Source organism: Colletotrichum acutatum (genome assembly GCF_030867785.1).
Source record: "Colletotrichum acutatum strain CBS 112980 chromosome Unknown BDZ83scaffold_57, whole genome shotgun sequence".
Taxonomy (NCBI): domain Eukaryota; kingdom Fungi; phylum Ascomycota; class Sordariomycetes; order Glomerellales; family Glomerellaceae; genus Colletotrichum; species Colletotrichum acutatum.
The window spans coordinates 58,547-76,890 of NW_026849051.1; the positions used below are offsets into that span (position 1 = coordinate 58,547).

Genomic DNA, 18,344 nt, shown 5'->3' on the forward strand with positions numbered 1-18,344 from the left:
CTAGTCTTTACCAGATGCCACCATTAAGGCTTCTGAGGTGAACGGGATTGCAAAGTCTTATCTGCTGACAAGAAGAATGAGGTCAGCAGTTTTTGTTACTCTGTGAAGTAGGCTGCCTTTGAGGGGTTCTCTATGTTAGTTAGTAGCCCCTTGAGTCTTGAATTACAAGACATAGTTTATTCATGCATAGAAAGTGAATTTACTTTCAAAAAAAAGTCGTAGCTACCCATTGGGAGTTGAAAGAGCAAGATCTGAGGTGTTCCTGCCTTGCGGTGGAACTTCAGGGCCCTTTCCCACTCACTTATATATTGCCCTCGACTTCTTCACTTTAAACTTAGACTTTCCCACACTCCGCCATCCTAATCTTCTCTGTACACTCTTGCCCTCTTCGCTCTGATATACTCACACTCGTCGTCCTCTACGACTAATTTCCTCGGCCGAACTTCTCCCTCTTAACTTCCTCAACACAACTCTGTTCTTTCAGGCCAACTAAACCGAAATCCTGTTCCTCACGCTGCCAAACACATAACTCAATTCTCAATCTCAGAGTCAGCTATAAGCCAACTAGTATGGACGAGTCGGCGGAGCTTATCAAGAGCTTGACCGACACCCTTGATGCTATCAACAAAGTCCAGGCCCAACAGTCGAAGGCCTTTTCTGCACTGGCAAAGCTTCGCATCACAAAGGATGCCCCTGCAGCAGATGTCTCCCGACAGAGGGATCTTCAAGGTCAGTGCTTTCCGTCATAAACAACATGTGCCACCAAAGTTCTGACCAGGAGAATTGGCAACAGAGACTCAGGAGACTTTGGCGAATGTCGTGAGCCTGCAGATCAAGATCATGAAACAGCATGCGGCGAAAGTGCTCTCGAGACAGCAAGCTGTGGCGATGCCCCCCAAGCAGCAGGAGCAGAAGTCTGCCTGCGGTAAGCTCCTGTCCAGCCCTTTGCGGTTTCATTTGTATTAGAAGACCTGAAAATATGCTGATTCAATTGAGGGTCGAAGGTTTCCCAAAATTCCGTCGATTTCCCCCGGAAATTCGGAGAATTATCTGGGAAATGGCTCTGCCAGATTCCCGTGTCTTCGAGCCATATGACATTGGCGAAGTTCTGATGCTCCGCAAACCCTTCAGACCTCCGGCGATTCTAGCTGTATGCAAAGAATCTCGGGAGGTTGCGAACGAACACGGATCCTTCGCTTTCGGCTGGGGAAACACGATTGGTGGAAGCACCTGGTTTAACCCCAAGAAGGACGTCGTCATCATCGATGACCCCGAAATTTACGGAGAGCTTGAACCGACTTTTGATCAATGCCAGGCTGAGATCCTCGCGTTCAACTGGGATTACTTCCGAAGTGATGAAGAATTGGAGCACTTCTGGCATTGTGTGAGGGACGTCGAGAGCTGCCGAAGAGTCATGATTCTCTACCGTTCACCGTCTAATTACGCATATAGAAAAGGCAAGTCGCCAAAGCTCTTCGCTCTCCAGCCCAGCGATGCTATCTGGGGAAGCGGCATGATGAATGGCCCGTTCTATCTTCCTTTTCAAGAGGAAATCACATGGCAGGAAGTCAAGGACAAAATGGAGTATTTGTGGCGCGTTAATCATGACGAGGATGAGGACGAGGACGAGACATTTCCGTCTCTCGAGGGGATGGAACTGATCATGTGCAAGGAGGATTAGAAATTTCTCAGATAGAAGGCGCCACCAGAGATGCGGAAGTTCAAAAACCTCTGCAAAAGTTCAAGAGAAACTTTCGCTTACAACACATGTCTGATTGACACGTTCTTGAATCACCATAGTTTTTCGAGTTTTTGTTATGAGCAGTACTGCTTGCCCCCTCATACATGACTAAAGTAGACATGGCAGCCTGGAAGCACTGTCAACCTTGTCAGCCTGTGTTATATTGAATGACGTGGGCATAGTGAAGAAGATTTCAGACATCCAGTAACGAGAGGCGAGAGGTCCAATGGCTTCATTTTATGAGAGCGCCTGTAGACCTTACCTCTTGTGACGACCGCGATATCTGCCATCTCAATCTGATCGTTCGGAGTTTCTATGTGCTAATTGTGCTCAGAGACCTCCCCCCCCCCCTCCCAAACTGATTGTACAAAAAGAATGCTGTGAACCTCAAGGGATTGCGTCTAAGGCGAGCACCGTGAGTCTTGATGTTGTGACACAATCTACAAACACCTATATTCTGCCTTCCGGTTCTTTGTGTGTCGAGGTCAGATACCCAAATCGGGACGCCCAGGCCAAACAAAACCATAGACGAGACTATCCATAGTCTCCCTGAGGTAGGGAGAGAGGCAGTTTGCGTTTCTGGTCCTCGTTTGTTTGGGCATGATGGACAATGCTCACGTGGTCGCATCGGATGAATCGATCTTGGAAATGGCATCCATGCATACGATGTTCCTTGGGATATTGAAAAAGTTGAAGGCATTGGCTACTGAGAAGAAGAAGAGAACCGATGCTTGAGCCTGTAATTTCCTAGTTCGGGGCAATCCGAGAATCTCCAGCATTGTTAGTCTAGGCGCCTCTTCCTTTGGCATGTTTACTGGTTGTTGGACAAACATTACGACACAAGCAGTTGTTATAAGAGTTGTGATTCCATCCTCTGGCAGAAACACTTGAGAAGGTATCCGCCAGCTCAACATTCGTTACATCCAACTTTCCTCCTACGGTTCCTTCCAATCAAATCACTGTCACTATCATTCTTTTACAACAATCTTCCTCGGTCATCATGTTCGCCAACACCCTCACGCTCTACCTTGCATTCATGACCTTGGCTGCAAACCTCGTAGCCGGAGAAGCCACATTCTACGGAACAATCCCAGCTAGCGAGATCCAAATCCCGTCGTCGACCAAAGGCGCCGCAGCTTCATGGACCACCTCCTTCATCGCTCCCCGCTTCACCAGCAAGCCCGGCGGTTCTTCCTTCGACAACCGGGTCTGGTACGCCCAAGAGATCTTTGACGAGATCCCTCCCCTCGAGAAGAGAATCAATGTCGTCATCAACCAGCAGCCCAGAAACTGCAACAAGGAAGCCGACTTCAACCCGCACCCGCCCATCCACTCCGACAAGCAGCTCAAGGGAGCAGACTACTTTTGCAACAACTACGCCGGCTTCATGGAGTCGGGCATGAAGTCCCTTCGCGTCGAGTGGCACGACGAGTTTAAGGGTCGCCATCAGTACAAGGTCTCTTGGGCTGAGGGATGTGTCACCGACGGAGACAGACAGCATGTCAAATATCCCAATGGTCTTTCCAACACCAACCCGAGCTGCAACGACTTGATGAGGGATAACTACCTACAATGTGAGTCTTTGGCACCACCTGCCTTGTCGAATTACCCTCTGATGAAGAGATGTTGTTGCTGATGCGGTACTGCTCTAGGTAACAACGGTGGCGTTGGGGGTAGGGTCCAGGTGGGATGCCTCGTCTACGCTTACAATGGAGGAACCGTCGCGGGGAGGGATTATGAATCCATTGGACTGTGGTGAGCGGTTGATCGAAATCACTGATTGTCCCGCCGAGACTTGCAGTACGCGAGTGCGAAAGAGGTGCAGCCCTTTCTTTGACTCTCATATATAGTAACGTAAAGTTCTCTGTCACCTATTCTTCCAATAGCACACCATTAGATAGGAGTATCAACCCAACACACCAGAAACGGAACTTTGCGTGGAGTTAAAAGATCAGCATGGAACAACAAGCGAAGCAGCGGCAGGTGTCAGGAAAGCGTGTGGCGGTTACCGACAGAGGCAGAAATTAGATTTCCAAACAGGCGGGCTCTTGGAAGCATTTCAGGAAACAGAGCCACAGCAAACGGCTTGTATGGTTGATTGACTACGTCGAGACTGAGTTTCTGAGTGAGCAGGTTTCACAAAACGTAGGCTTTGAGATCAAGCCAAACAATTGCAAACAAGTAGAAAAAGTAAGTCACATGATTGAAAGGAAACTTTAGTTTAGTGAGAGACAATCAACTCTGGTAAGGTTGCGATGAGTTGAGGTACAGAGAGGTAAGCCGACGTTGGACAATGGCGATTTGTTTGCCCTGAACCGTGCATCACGGGAAGGCGTGACTAGTCCTAAAAGGGCATGGTGCGGGGTAGTCGAGCTAAGTACCTTTGGAGGTTGGTCGGCCTGCCAGGCACTCATGCCAATGCGTCGTCGCGGGGCAGCTTTCTTCTGAATTCCATCATCAACATCAACCTTCACATCCTACCTACCGACACGAACCCTGCAGTCTTTGGAGCCGCAAAGATGTCTACGGTTCACATCAAGTCGGCAGCGGAGTTCCAGAAACTCCTGTCGAGCTCCCGTATCGTCGTTGCTGATTGTGAGTACTACCTGACCGCCGAGGTCACTGCACCCCTGCCTCTCCATCCTGGATGACGCCAGTGAGGCCATAGACGGTCGCGACAGCCCCAACGCGCTGTGGTAGCGGCCTCATTGCTTTTCGGTATCGCGCCGGCGAAGTTTCTACTGCGTCGACCAGGAGACCATTCAGCTGCTCGCGAAATGCACACACGATTGACTTGACGTGCTGACAAATGGATTCCAGTTTACGCCGACTGGTGCGGTCCCTGCAAAGCCATCGCACCCCTCTACGAGCAGCTTTCCTCGTCGCTGTCCCGCAAGAATGTCGTCACCTTTGTCAAGATCGATGTCGAGTCCCAGAAGGAGATTGCCTCCGCCTACAGCGTCACTTCCCTCCCGACTTTCATGATCTTCCGCGAAGGCAAGACCATTGAGAAGGTCCAGGGCGCCGACCCCCGCAAGCTCCAAGAGGTGGTCAAGAGGCTGGCGAAGGAGGTTTCCGAGGGCGCTTCAGGCTCTGGCGAGGCGTCCGGCAGTTCAAGCGGAGGCAACTGGAGAGGCGCAGAGTTCCCTCGTGGCTACGGCGACGTCACCGGTCAGATCGAGCCCAAGGGCTGCGAGCTGCTGAACGCCGACGAGGACTTTGGTCCTGTCAAGGTCTTGTTCGACCCGTCCAAGCCTAGCGCGCTCGCGAAGAAGGAGGGCGTAAAGGATTGGGTTGAGAGTGGTGCCGATGACCAGCTCTTGCTGTTCATGCCATTCCAGTCCATGATCAAGCTGCACACCCTTCAGGTATGATTGGAAGATCGTTGTCAAGCACCGCGTCAGTTGCTAACCCGTCATGTAGCTCACCTCTCTGCCTCCTACCGACGATGACGACGATGAGGCTCCCATGCGCCCCGGCACGATTCACCTTTACACGAACAAGCCTCACAACCTCGACTTTGGCGAAGCCGATGATACCCCTCCCACGCAAGCTATCGAGCTCACGGAGAAGGACTGGAACGCTGACGGCACCGCCAACATTGGCCTTCGTTTCGTCAAGTTCCAGAACATCAACAGCTTGATCATCTACGTGACCAAGGGTGACGGCGACGGTGAAAAGGTACGTCTCGACCGCGTGCGTCTCATCGGCGAGTCGGGCGAGAAGAGAGAAATGGGCAAGTTGGAGAAGATTGGCGATGAGGCTGGCGAATAGAGCGGGCTGGTGGGGCACTGAAAATCGGTCCGGTGAAGAGACAAGAAAGAGGAAGAAAAGTCTGCACTCGAGACCCCATGTGACGAGAATCATGAATAGAGCAATAGTCATAGACGCCTCCGGTAACAGTTTTGTGCCGGAGGCTCAAAATCCACAACCACTGAACCACACAGACTGCATGGCTGCGCATCATTGATGATTGATTTGCCATGCAGAGTTACGCATTTAGACGGTCATGCATGAGACGATGTTGGAGCGCGCGTGATGCTCCAAATTAGGAAGCGTTCACGGGTGTGCGACGATATGATGCCTTGAGCTCAACCGCGAGGCAGAACATCGGTGCATAGCCGCATAAGGCGCACTGCTCCCGCCTGGGTCGTCGCATTCACTTTGCGAGGTCTAGCCAAAATACTTTGGCTTGAAGGAGTGGATATGTCCGGCCCATCGATCGCGACCCAACTCGCTACAAGAGCAAGAACAGGATCTATGATGGACGAGGCCGGCTGCAATTAAAATTCGATCTGGGGCACGATTGACGCCATGAATTCACCGACTTAGGAATTCCAGCAACAGGGGAAACTGTAACGAATCGTGCCAGCCGCACGAAGAAAAAAAGAAGAAAAAAAGAGAAGCCTTCGAAAGAACCGCGACCAAAAACTCTTTTTTATATCGTGAGATGGGTCCCTGCGCGTCCGCCCGGAGTGGGTCCGAATCCAATCCCACTAAGGGCACCGGAGGAACCTTTTCGCGGAGGAACGGATAATAGCCGCGGCAGGCTCCGCGGGCTCTGGGTGGTCGCGGCGTTCCGCTGGCTGATTGGATGCGCTGGTTGCGGACGTGACTGCGAGCCTGGCGAGGTACCCACGTACCTTAGCACGCTTAGGTAAGATCCCAAGAGAGGGAGGCCCCACTGGACGTCCCGTCCTGCTGCCGGACCTGGTCAGTGCGCCTGAAGTCCACTCAAACGCCCGGTCCCCACAGTTTGCACTCAGTGTGCGACGAGCAGCATATCGGATTTGAGCCAACTAGATGACACCCACCCCAGTCGTCATCCAAAGTCCATCAAAACAACTGCGAACGTCGAGCCAGCAACAAATGAAGACACCCTCTTTCTTCGTCTTACTCAAGCCATCGTATGCGCCGAGCTTACTATCCTACTTGACTCGCCCGCTTCATCGAACGAAACAATGGGGGGATTCCGGCTTGCGCAACGCAACATACCCACCCCCAATAAGCCATGTCGACCAGGGCTGAAAGAAAGCTGCTACCATGCACGGTTCTAATCGTACTAGGCAAAGCCAAGTTGTGCCGAAGGACGAGAGGAGGCCAAGGGGTGTCGTCCGCGCAGGGGGGCTAGGTCCTAGGATACCTGGATACGACAGATGATGAGCCGGATACTTCAACCAAACGGTCACGCAACGTCGTCAAGTGCCCTATCAAGTCCCCTTCAGATTGATTGAGCCTGGGCCCGTGATGAGGCAGCGAATACCCGACTTGAGGAGGTGCCAGGAGGCAACGCAATATGCTTAACCAACCAACCTTGTCCGCTTTCGTATCGTTCGCCCGATCCCAAAGCCTCAAGCAAACGACCTTTGAACCCCGTACCCACCCAACCGACCGAGCCCTTCGGAGCCCCTCCCTTCCCTCGTCGTCTGTCGCTCTCGGCAAGCTCCTTACCACGTCCGCCCCTCTTCCGATGCCACCACTTCCCCGAACTGGCCCCGGCCAACGTCTTGGCATGGCTAGCCGTCTGCCATCTCGTTGGAACCCTGCGGTCACCTTGCAGCGCCGTGGCAGTCCAGCGCCGTGCTACGCCGTGGCATGGTTCGAATGACGGCACACCGATGGTTCCAATCTGTCTAATCTGGACCGCCCTCTCTTTCTTTGTCTCTTGCGCGCGCGCCCACGCAAGCTCGAGTTGCTAGCTATTAACCGCCAGCTTATGGCATCACGACTCGTCACCGGATTACGAAGGGCAAGCATTCTCTCGTTGACCGCCAAATTTAGAATTCGCGCCATGTTCATCGCGGGCTTCCGGCGGCGGCGGCGGATCGAGTTTCTTACTACCTTAGTCTATCGGTGCGCTTTTTCGCAACTCCGCCTCGCCAAATCGGCACCGCGGACCCATTTTCACATATCGCTTTCGCCATCCTTAAGACCTTAAGAGGCCCGAATATCGACGTGCATTCGCCCGCTCTGACATCGGTGCGTCATTAACTGCCGGCACGATTACCTGATGTGGCAGTCATGGCGGCCAATAGTCCATTTGTTGCGGCGTACCGGTCGTGACATCCCACGTTGCTTTTGCCCACTAACGACACCGCAGGGACGGTAGATGACCATACCTTACCTTAGTCTAGTCAAAACTGACAGCCATCAGATGATCCGGTCTAGCCCCAGTTTCACCAGTGTGATGGGGACTCTCCGGACGGCTCACAAAACCCAGCTTACATCCGCCGTTTGCAAGCAACAAGTCCGGTTGCGCTTCCTCACGTTTCACTTTCTTCCCTGTCAAGAAGCTCCTTGAGTCGTCTCTCCTTCTTCCTTCGGACAAGATTCGAACATACATCTCGCTCCGCTCCCGAGCAGCCCCGTCTCATTGGTGTCGTCCCATCAGCAAACCTCATCAACCTGCGAAAGCTGCTAGTGCCAGGTCTCCAAGATAAACTCCCCTCACCCACACTACACCCCGGTGCGATCCTCGAAACAAACTCCTACCCTCATCTATGCGAGATCTCTCGGGCCGCTAGTCGAAACGTTAAACGAGTGGGTATCGCGGTCCTATATTTCAACGCCAACCTCCCCGTCGGGGACGTTCGTCCCGTCCCATTGCGTGCCTGCTGGCTGCTGCGTGCCTACGAAGTATCTGCCCGACCGTTGCGTGTTGTGCGGTCGCTGTCCGAGTGGTTGGGTCACGTCGATCATTAAAGTTGTTGCCCCCCCCCCCCCCAGCCAGAGATCATCTGGCCTTAAAGAAGATCGACCGCCAGGTTCCCAAACCGCCCGCATTGTGTGTCTCTGAAGATCTCTTTGCTGCGATGCAACCCGGCCTCAGCGTCACACAGAGATCATCATGCCTTCAACATTATTTCCGTCCTTCTCGAAGGAGTTTTCGAGCCCCACAGTCACCCTCGGCGAGGCGTTCCCGATGATGAAGTTGCCGGTGGAGATTCGATTAATGATTTGGGAGTACGCTCTCCCAGAGTCGCGCGTGTACGAGGTCATGGACTCGCCGAATGCAAGCCAGAAAACGCCTGCGGCAGCCGGACTCATGTTCGCCAATGTTCGAGATGAACCACCACCAGCGCTGGGCGCGGTATGCCATGAGACGAGGTTATATGTACTACAACGCTACAGACCTCTTGCTCTCTCGGCCACGACGAAATACGTCGACCTATCGCGCGATGTCTTATTGCTCGAGCCGTACTTGCTGGTCAAGCGGTTACTCCGGACATTGCAGTTCTTCAGCCAGATCCCTCTTGTGCGAGACAACCTCAGTCGGCTTGCGTTTGGAACGTCATACGGGCTCTACACTGGCATCTGCCACCCGGTGCTTAGTTGGAAAGTCTCTAAGTCCAACATGACGACGCTTCTGGCCCGTTTGTCAAAGTTCCCCAGGTTAAGGAAGCTCGTATTCGTCGTCCACCAAGAGTTCCAGTTCGACTTTGACATTCGGCCTCCGTATGCCACATCTCATATGAACTACCCAGATCCGCAACGCCCACAACTGGTGCACCAAGGGTACCGCTTCAAGTTCGATATTGAGTCACAGCTCAACTATACACAGCCGCGACACCCGCACTCTAATCAGTTTCTCTACTACCCGCTGGACGTCGACGACGACAAGGACGACTGCTTCGACAAGGACGACTTGGAAAATGAAGGCGACCTGTTTGAGTCGTGGCCCACGAATGATGACTGGCGGCGATTCAGGCGGAGGTTCCAGAGATCTATCCATCTCGTTGGGAAGGGTTCGCCGGGATGCCAGCGGCCAAAGGTCATGCCCAAGCTGGAGGGGGCGAGTTTATTATGGAAGTATAGCAAGGCACAGCATTATTGATGCATGCTTTTGGGTTGGCGTTCTCTTGGATGTGGAGTTTAGGGGCTTGCATGCATTATCTATACCCTCTTTAGATCTTGACTTGAAGGGTCTTGGTTAGGCGCAACAAGCGGCATCTGGGCTTGCACTGCCAGTCTCAATATAAAGACTGCATAGAAAGCAAATGATCAATCACAATGTTCAAAATGCATCTTGCGGACCACAGTATTCCATTAATGTTCGATCCGCCTCTAGAGGCAGACTTGATATAGTTTGATCCCACGCGAGTGGGCTCAACACGAATTCCTACCATTATTCATGCCTCATTATCATTATCGTCATCGTTGTCGTCTTTCATTATCCACACACCACCCTCCCTCCCACCTTCCCTTGCTCAAGCCTTACGCTCACTGCGATCCCGGCAAGAGTCCGAACACGATGGACATGAGCAGCAAGGAAATGGAGATTCCCACAAGATTCGCCACTAGAACCTCACTGAGGAGCGATTCCTCCTCCTCCTCCTCCTCCTCCTCCACCTGCTCTCTTCCCTCCATCTCCACTCCAGCGACTACTCCTCTGCACCGCTCGGCAGGAGTGTCGGGAGCAGCGGCAGGAGAGGTGGGAGACTCCTCGCTGTCTGTATCGGAACTGTAATCGCCGAAAGCCCACTTCTCGAAATCCCAATTCACCGCATCCAATTCTCGCCGAAGCTCCTCGCCGTCCGCGTCGGAATCACTATCGCCGAGAGCCCACTTCTCGAAATTCCAATTAACCGCATCCAGCTCCCGCCGAATTTGCTCGTCCGCCTCGCTGTACTCTGAGTCTTCATCTCTTTCAGACTCAATGACGGAGGGACAGAAGAGGCAGAGATGATCCTCCGAAGTAATCTCACACTCAACCTCACTCTCATCCTCACCCTCATTCGTGGCGGTGCTGACGTCCATAGGCCACTGCTTGAACTCCTCCTCAAGGCGTGGGGCAACCACCGGCGCTGGTGTCTGCGGCAGTGGCAGCACAGGCGGCGGGAGAACCAACTCCTCAATTTCCCCTTCAACTGGAAGGCCGTTGACGTCGACGTTGTCGAGATCAACAACCATGTCCTCACGTCTCTGAAATCTCCTCGAGGCCTCGATTCCGTCTTCGAGGTACGAGAACCTCTTGACCCAGGGCTCGTTGCGGGTGAGTGGCTCCTCTTCGTGGTAGGCGTAGTGGAAGCGGGACCGTCGGGATTTGACGCGGGGGCTGCGGATGCCGTATTTTGCAAGGGTGCGGGCGTCTAGGGTGATGTCTTCAAAGGAGGTCCAGCCGATGTTGTTGTTGTGGTTGTGGCTGGGGGAAGGGGAGGTGTTGCAGTCTATGCAGCCGGCTGTAGTAGGTGTCCAGGTGGTAGAGGGGCCCTTTTCCTTCTCTCCAGGCTTGTTGGGAGCGTATACCTGCTCGAATAGGGCCTTGGTGATGGCTTCCGCCCTGGAGGCTGATTGGAGCATGTTCTTGACCTCGTTAGGGGCAGGGGCCTCGCTGACTTCTCCAAGAGACTCTTCTATCGTCTCGAGACTCATGGTTGTGAGTCTCGGACGAGTGGAACGGTCATGCCAGACGTGAGGGTATCTTGCGAAGTAGGTACGGGTAGCAGCCATCTTTGATACTGAGGGTATACGTGATTGAATACTTGGGTATAAGTTAACTTGAGAGAGTGATGAGTGTATGCCGAAGTAATTATCAGAATTGTGAAGAAGATGTATGGGATGTGGGATGAATGAAGAATGATTAATATTGCTGTTAGAAGCCTGCTTCGTATACTACATACATCGTGCTACCGGAGATACCTCGTCTCTTTGAGTTTTTGCAGCTTTTCCTTTTTGTCGGAGATACCGTCATTACCGGACCATGATGCTCTCTACTCTGCCTTTAGACTTTGGTCGTACCACGATTCTGCGCTCAACTAGAGTCCAGCGGAGATATGCCATGCCACACAGGTGTCTTTGGGATAATAGAATCTTGGGCCAATTTGGACTCTTCAGTTTTGCGTCTTTGACAATGGGTGGCTTGTACGTGATGACTCTTCTGTCTGGGATGTTGGGAGCTTCAGCCTCCTGATCAGTTGCTTACGACGTAGTATGCCAGACCCTGATATAACGCTTACAGGATGAGATCTAAGGTATGATTAAGAGTACAGCCTGGAAGATGTGTTCGAAGATAAATCTTCGCGGTCCAGTCTACTCCAAGAATCTCGAATTCAAGATGGCCCGAAGAGGCGCGGTCAAAAACAAAGCACAGGTGCCAAAGGGTTCAACTTAACTTTTCAATGGACTCGGTAGACTCGAAAGTGATTCGCTATGGGACGTTGACTCGATCTTCTTCGCGGCCATGTATTTGGAATATGGACAATAGGTCATGAGAAAGTTGAACATCCGTGTAGACTCCAGTCATACACTACCAAGTGATTATCTGGGCTATTTATCATCCACAACGACCTTGAGGGCGAAGGCCGGCTATCCATTCCATTGGACTATTAACTTGCAAAAACAAATGCAAAAAGCTCGGCTCCCTAATAATAGGGAGCCTACGAAAGATCCGAGGAGACTCTTACCAGCCTCAGGTGTAACGATGCAAGGATTTTTACAAGAAACAGACGGGACTCGAACCCGGGACCTATGAGTGCGGGGCCATTCCCATTTAAGTGACATTCCCCGCTACGTCACAGGCCTTGGTGATAGAATGCCTTCCTTTTGATAATTATAGAGGGTGAGGTGGTGGGTGGTGAGCGGTGTGCGTGAGGCTGGGCGGTGAGAGGTATGGGTGTCAAGGATGAATCATTAGGCTGACATCACAAAGTTCACATTCGTCCGTAGATACTAGCCACGAAATACCATCATTTTAGTAAACTTGCTTCTTGATTGAGGACTAAGACTAGAAATACCACACTATTTCGTCCGACCTTGGGAAATTCAAAGCCGTGATGTACCTAGTTCAAGAGAACTAACTGCTTAAGAGCTTGTTGTCAACCACATGAAGAACGTGATGCCGGGATTAAGTGAGGTTGGTCGGGCAAGCAGGCACCTCGGCAACAACATAGCCATGTTTTTAAAACCACCTCCAAGCCCTTGGAAAGAATAATTCGTTGGAAGATGTATCGATGTGTTTATATCAGGGTACGCCGAGATAGACAGCCAGACAAATCAGGGCAGATGATGACAGTCGGTCGTTTTTTGTTGTCCGAAACCTGCTCGTGACGCGCAAGCCTCTCAAATTTCCGAGATTCATTCAAGTTGCCTCTTTGTCAACTTCCATTAGAGCCCGGTGTTGTTCCAGAGTCCCTCCGCAACCGGAAAGCTATGCTTCGTTCCCAAAGGTTCTCCAAGACGAAGACGGTGCATTCAACCACCGAACCTTCAGGCAGCCTTCTGTTGAAATATAGGCTTCGATGTACCAGAGTTCTTTGCCATGGCCGACGATAGTTTGTTGCACACTCCCGTGGCCGATTCGACGAGAACACCGAGATAAAGACCGGAGAACTGGTAGGAAAACCTGGACAGGTCGTTGTGCCAAGGCCCGGTGATGAAGGAGTAGGCTGTCGCGATACCGTAACCCAACACGCTAGCTGTCACGACGCTGGGTTTTTCTTCCTGTTCTTTCGTCCAAAATGACAAGAGAACAATGTACGAGATGACGAATGCGATAATCGTGAAAATACCGCAGATACAAGAGATCTCGCCCGGCGTAAGCGTGCAGTGCTCGCTGCCGAGGGCCGCCAAGACGACCCAGCTCGAGATGTTGATAGCGAGCGCGCATAACAATCGTTAGGCTATTTCCTTCTTTGACTCGACTTGCTCGGTCGAAGGTTTGGGTGGTTCCTTCATTGTCAAGGGAGGTGGGTAGGGGGATTTATTATCTCCCATGTTTGAAGTGGGGCGTGGAGTCGTGGCGTATCGCTCTTGAGGCATTGTTACGCTCAAAGGGCTGATACGCAGCGTGAGCCCTGAGTCTAGCATCCAAAGATTTGTAGTGAAGTGATATGAATTGGTGGACTCTGGTACACGAACAGCAAGACCTGCTTGGATATATTGTGCTCGCCAGAATGGTTGTGGAGAAAGATGATGTAGGCCATCCCGCTTTGACTCGCTCTACAACCGAGAGGAAACCTGCATTATACGTACGGGTAACCGCGATGGTCTCTTCCACAAACTTAATCCAGCCGCATCCCAACCTTGCGTGAGCCTGAAGACGCCTGGATGGTTCGTCCAACCTTGAGATCTCAAAGGTTCTGAGCCGCGCCGGACGAAGAGGAGGGCTCAGCCTTGGCCGCATCCTCGCCACCAACAGTACGAGTCTTCCTCGGCAGAGGCTCCTCCCTCGAGTTCCTGAGGGCCTTGAGAACCAGTCCCATGAGCCCCGTCAACCCCTCAATCCAGAACCCGACGTGGAACCCGCTCAGCAGGCAGAACGCCCGTCCCAGAGTCTGCCCGACGCCAACAGTCCAGCTCGGGACCGTGATCCCGTAGATGAGCGTGGCAGTGAAGCCCAGGATACTGCTCAGGATTCGCTGATGGCCCGTACGGGGCCAGACGCCGTACGTCATAATGAACACGCCGGCCCCTGTGATGAAGAAGAAGAACGTGGCGGGGATGGCGAGGAGGAGCTTGGCGTCTTCGTCGCCGGACGGTGATGGCCTCACAGAGAGGCTACCGATTGTCGCTAGTGCTGCCAGGTTGAGACAGTACCAGGTTGCGAAATAGTTTTCGGACGGCATGAGGTCATCGACGTATTGTCTTCGGGCAGTATTGGGAGTGTCTGGCTTCGTTGTCGGGGGCGCTGCGGTACTCGATTTAGGTCCATGGCTGCTTGCTACAGGCTCTGGTTGTTGAATTGGCGTTGGAGTTGAAGTCATATCTCTAATCGAGCTCCCCACTTCGTTGTAAGTAAACGACTTTTGTTTCAAGTTCTTCGCTGGCTAAAGCTTTCGAATGGATGCTTTTTTGTGAACAATTTATATGTAATGAAGAAGTTGGTGGTGGAGCACCAGGAGCATATGGTTCAAAGGTACTTATGTGAGATTCGAATGCGAAGCGGCAACTTCGTGCCGGTAACTTGGCTCGGCGGCCTCCGAATCCTTCATAAGCCGGGCGACGATGAAGCGGGCCTTGGTCCTTGGTTGGACTCATTGACTTCATTTTGCCCAGAAGCCAAGTTTGCGCCATTCGGCTGGGTTGATTCGAATAAATTATGCGACGTCTTTTGTGCAACACAAAATAACCGTGATATGTTGCTGTGTAGGCGAATAGATCGAAAAACAGCCAATGCTATCGGAAGCGACAGAGGGGCGCAGCTTGACCAAGTAGTTTAGTAAGTAGCTCAAGTACTGAGATCGCATAAGGAAAATGCAAATGCGAAGGGAAGAAAAGCGCCCGAAAAGTGTCATTAACTGTCTAATACTTGCTACTCTATCAAGATTGCGATTTGACCATAAAAATCTGTAACACACGTCAGTAAACATTCGCACCAAGAACGTTCAAGCAACACCAAAACGTACCGCATTCAATGCTTTGTCATCCATAGTCGCCATCCTCTTCTGTGCAATCCACCGTGACCTCACGGCGTGGTGGCCTCTGAGCACCGGCGTCGACGTACCACTGGCCGTCGGTGTCGTTGACGCTGATGCTGACGCTGCCGCCGCCTTCTTCGCGCGCTTCTCTTCCTTGCGACGCTTCTTCTCCTCTTTCCTCGCAGCCTTCTCGGCATCCGTCTCGCCCTTGCGCTTCTTCTTTGAAGACTTGTCGTCGGACGATTCGTCTTCGTCGCTGTTGTCGGCGGCCTCTTTCTTGGCCTTTTTGCTCTTCTTCTTGTCCTTTTTCGCCTTCTTCTCCGCCGTCTCGTCCTGGGTATCTTCGGAAGCATCCTCCTTAGCCGCAGACTTTGATTTGCTGCGCTTCTTCTCCTTCTTTTCCTTCTTTTCTTCCTTCCTCCGCTTCTTCTTCGCCTTCTCGTCCTCAGAAGAGGATGAATCGTCTTCGCTCGTCTCCTCGGCCTTGCGTTTCTTTGACTTTTTGCTCGATTCGGCAGTCGCGGGGGCATCCTCCATCTTGACGTCGTCACTGTCGCTGTCGTCCTTCTCCTTCGCCTCGGCCGTGGGTTCCTCCTTGATCTTGTCGCCGACGAGGAACCCGCCGCTGACGAAGCGCATGGGTCCAAACTTGTTGTCGCAGTACAGCGTGCTCTTCAGCGCCGTGCGGGCCTCCTGCTCCTTGGCTATGACCTCGGTGGACTTGCCGTTCAGGCGTCCCAGGAGGTCGGAGAAGACGTCCATGCCGGTGACCCTGTCATCCCTTGCCTGCTTGAAACCGAGACCGAGCATGTCGTCCTTGAGGGCGACGCGGATGAAGGAGGCATTGGCCGCTGTGTGGTGCACCGCGTGCGCGGCGTCTTTTGCACCGAGGTACTGGCCGGGCTCCCAACCCTGTGATCGCAGGATCTTCTGGCCAAAGGAGTCGAGGTCCTTGGTCCATTTCGTGTTATTGGGATCCTTGCCGATTTTCCGGCGACTAGAAATTAGGATTTTTTGTTAGTTACTCAGAGAGGAGAGAAAAAGTCGCACGGAAACAGTGAGCCTCACGTCTTCGCCTGTGCCAGACCCATCTTTGCGTTGTGACGGGTGCCGACCGGTGGTGATGGAAAATGGGAATTTTTGAGATGCGATAAGAGTTGCAGGCCAAAGCCATTATCGCAGAGAAAAAAATCTGGTGGGGTCCCTGGTGTGGAATGTGGCTCATCCCTGCAATCTGCAATCTGCATCCGAGGTAGACCCGACCCACCGACACTCACCGATCCGACCAAGGTGAGCAGTCCCAATATCACCATTTCCAATCCGTTGATGATGGTTTACAAAACGCACGCCCAAATCAATTGCTTATACGCATTTTTTGGAGGTCTCTTTCAGAAGAAATCATATTTCTGAAGATCGTAATCGTATATTGGAAAAAAGCTACAAAATGACAAAAGAGTTCACCCCCCCCGGTGCTGAACTGGGGGCTACATCTCTGGTGCACATGCTGGGAATCGAACCTTGACCCTGGTGAGGACGAGCCTACCGCCGATAAGGCTCGCTTCTAACCATCCCGCCAAACGGGACTTTGACCTGACCTCACAAGCCTGTGAGGCGCCTGCCTCCGTTGGTGACAGGAATGGTCCTGGACCCCCCTATATGGGGTCAAGCCTTCAATCGCACGGAATCGTAGATAACCATGGGAGACAGCGATGGCGTACCGCATGTGGCGCCATTCATATCCATCCACAGCCCTCAGTGAGGCACCTTACCTACCCTCCAAGCCTCCCACCCCTTTCGAACCTTGAGGGTGAGTACATTGGCTGAGCAATTCTCGCGCACCCAGAGCCCACAGCCAGTGCCATAATGCCATATGATCGCCGCACCAATCGCAACCAAATGATAGCTTCCCCCTCTCCCCTCCATCTTCCAGCCGACTCAACCTGCTAAGTCTGTCGCTGAGTCTGTCGCAACTTCGCTGACATTACATGTGCACGACGAGCACAGCGGCCAAGGTTCTTCTTCTTGTGCAACAGCGACAACAGTTCGGGATAATGCTGTTGACAAGTAAGCTAATCCCTTTCTCTGGGCATTATCTCCATACTTCTCCCGTGAAAGAGTGTAATGAAGCAAAGTGTACGAAAGACCCTGCGAATTGAGTAACCGAGATATGCAGCGTTCAACCCCTAGAACCCGTCTAGGCTTCTACGCAGATGCTCCAAGGACCAGGATCGCAGGCAAACAAGGCTTAGAAGAGTCGAAATGATTTCTCTATTCCCCAACGCCAGATGAAGTATGCTTGTTTCGTTACTGTACACACAACTATCGTCGCATGGATTCGTCCTATTATGCCCTTTTCTTCCTCCCTCGTCGTGGTGCTTATACAGTGAAGCCGAATCCCTTCATGCAAGCTCGGTACTGGTCGATCGTGGAAAGGCAGTCCTTGGACGGGTCGGCGGCGTTGGAGAAGAGCATGCACTCGTCGCGCTTGGCCTTCTCGTCCTTGCACACGCAGCAGGGCTACAATAACCGGGTTGGCTCGTCAGTATTCAACGTTCGTCGTATGACGGTCATCGTAGTGGCCATGTTAAGAGAGAGGGTTCTTTGCGCACCTTCGGCTTGGAAGTTTCCTGGCTAGCAGCCGGCGCAGCGGCCGGGGTGGCGATTGAGGCTGCGGGCGGGAATTGTTAGCCATTGCGCAATACAAAATGAAGGGCTTTATTCCTTACGAAGAGCAGCAGCTTGGGATGCCATTTTGAAAACGAAGCGAGTGTCGAGCTGTTCGGTGGGTGGTTTGCGACAAAGGTTTGGATGGGCGGAAAGGATGGCTATTGACGTGGTCTTGATCGAACCACTTTTTTTTTTTCGCTGACTGACCTCACCACAGCTGTCGCATTTGTCAGTCACTCTAATTTTCGGGAGACTTCGGCGCCATGACCCCAATCACGCCTTCAAATAGTCACGTGTGTTGGTGGTCATCTCGCGCATCCTTTAATTCGTGAGTTTTCTCATCAAGATCAAATATATCTCATAATCTCGTGTATTTCTACGTACGGCGGCACGGCCTACTTGTTTTTCCCTGAGGTTTGAGACGATGCATGCTGTGATATCCAAAGAAACCAAAGACGTCAGCGAATCCCATCGGCGTGGTACCGTTTTCACGGGGACCGTTCCGCGTTGCGGGGCTCCGATCCCGTCCGGAAAGTGGAGATATCGGACACCGGATAGTCACCAGACCAAGGGAGCTTTTG

The 18,344-nt window shown here is 52.4% G+C and overlaps 8 protein-coding genes across 8 annotated transcripts; 4 read left to right on the forward strand and 4 right to left on the reverse strand.

Moving 5' to 3' along the window:
* Positions 1-569: 569 nt before the first annotated feature.
* BDZ83DRAFT_752973 (uncharacterized protein) lies at positions 570-1,681 on the forward strand (the record flags this gene model as incomplete). The annotated part of the gene is made up of 3 exons (XM_060514283.1): positions 570-729; positions 794-925; positions 1,005-1,681. 3 exons carry the CDS (start codon positions 570-572, stop codon positions 1,679-1,681), a joined length of 969 nt encoding a protein of 322 aa, XP_060364040.1.
* Positions 1,682-2,741: 1,060 nt separating this feature from the next.
* BDZ83DRAFT_752974 (uncharacterized protein) lies at positions 2,742-3,500 on the forward strand (the record flags this gene model as incomplete). Its single annotated transcript, XM_060514284.1, has 2 exons — positions 2,742-3,315; positions 3,394-3,500. 2 exons carry the CDS (start codon positions 2,742-2,744, stop codon positions 3,498-3,500), a joined length of 681 nt encoding a protein of 226 aa, XP_060364041.1.
* A 702-nt stretch (positions 3,501-4,202) lies between these two features.
* Positions 4,203-5,684, forward strand: BDZ83DRAFT_624326 (thioredoxin). Its single transcript, XM_060508435.1, has 3 exons — positions 4,203-4,336; positions 4,562-5,109; positions 5,165-5,684. Exons 1-3 carry the CDS (start codon positions 4,261-4,263, stop codon positions 5,513-5,515), a joined length of 975 nt encoding a protein of 324 aa, XP_060364042.1. The 5' UTR covers positions 4,203-4,260; the 3' UTR covers positions 5,516-5,684.
* Positions 5,685-8,420: 2,736 nt separating this feature from the next.
* Positions 8,421-9,748, forward strand: BDZ83DRAFT_624329 (uncharacterized protein). Its single transcript, XM_060508436.1, has one exon. The coding sequence runs from the start codon at positions 8,589-8,591 to the stop codon at positions 9,573-9,575; it is 987 nt and encodes a 328-aa protein (XP_060364043.1). The 5' UTR covers positions 8,421-8,588; the 3' UTR covers positions 9,576-9,748.
* A 213-nt stretch (positions 9,749-9,961) lies between these two features.
* Positions 9,962-11,305, reverse strand: BDZ83DRAFT_779880 (uncharacterized protein; the record flags this gene model as incomplete). The annotated part of the gene is made up of 1 exon (XM_060515524.1): positions 9,962-11,305. A coding segment is annotated over one exon (1,344 nt), but the record flags the coding sequence as incomplete, so codon positions are not given.
* A 2,504-nt stretch (positions 11,306-13,809) lies between these two features.
* On the reverse strand, positions 13,810-14,442 carry BDZ83DRAFT_752978 (uncharacterized protein; the record flags this gene model as incomplete). Its single annotated transcript, XM_060514285.1, has 1 exon — positions 13,810-14,442. One exon carries the CDS (start codon positions 14,440-14,442, stop codon positions 13,810-13,812), a length of 633 nt encoding a protein of 210 aa, XP_060364045.1.
* Positions 14,443-14,954: 512 nt separating this feature from the next.
* On the reverse strand, positions 14,955-16,272 carry BDZ83DRAFT_624334 (uncharacterized protein). The gene is made up of 3 exons (XM_060508437.1): positions 16,165-16,272; positions 15,085-16,093; positions 14,955-15,025 (listed from the first exon to the last, which is right to left on the reverse strand). Exons 1-3 carry the CDS (start codon positions 16,185-16,187, stop codon positions 14,999-15,001), a joined length of 1,059 nt encoding a protein of 352 aa, XP_060364046.1. The 5' UTR covers positions 16,188-16,272; the 3' UTR covers positions 14,955-14,998.
* Positions 16,273-17,472: 1,200 nt separating this feature from the next.
* Positions 17,473-17,847, reverse strand: BDZ83DRAFT_752980 (cysteine alpha-hairpin motif superfamily; the record flags this gene model as incomplete). Its single annotated transcript, XM_060514286.1, has 3 exons — positions 17,473-17,613; positions 17,706-17,764; positions 17,823-17,847. The coding sequence occupies 3 exons, from the start codon at positions 17,845-17,847 to the stop codon at positions 17,473-17,475; spliced, it is 225 nt and encodes a 74-aa protein (XP_060364047.1).
* Between the last annotated feature and the right edge of the window lie 497 nt (positions 17,848-18,344).

Bases quoted from the DNA above. Each gene is read 5' to 3' on its own strand.
- BDZ83DRAFT_624329 (XM_060508436.1), top strand. From the start codon at position 8,589: ATGCCTTCAACATTATTTCCGTCCTTCTCGAAGGAGTTTTCGAGCCCC.
- BDZ83DRAFT_624326 (XM_060508435.1), top strand. From the start codon at position 4,261: ATGTCTACGGTTCACATCAAGTCGGCAGCGGAGTTCCAGAAACTCCTG. The intron at 4,337-4,561 runs GTGAGTACTACC...AATGGATTCCAG, and splicing joins CCGTATCGTCGTTGCTGATT to TTTACGCCGACTGGTGCGGT. The intron at 5,110-5,164 runs GTATGATTGGAA...CCCGTCATGTAG, and splicing joins TCAAGCTGCACACCCTTCAG to CTCACCTCTCTGCCTCCTAC.
- BDZ83DRAFT_624334 (XM_060508437.1), bottom strand. From the start codon at position 16,187: ATGGGTCTGGCACAGGCGAAGAC. The intron at 16,094-16,164 runs GTGAGGCTCACT...CCTAATTTCTAG, and splicing joins GGTCTGGCACAGGCGAAGAC to TCGCCGGAAAATCGGCAAGG. The intron at 15,026-15,084 runs GTACGTTTTGGT...CGTGTGTTACAG, and splicing joins ATGACAAAGCATTGAATGCG to ATTTTTATGGTCAAATCGCA.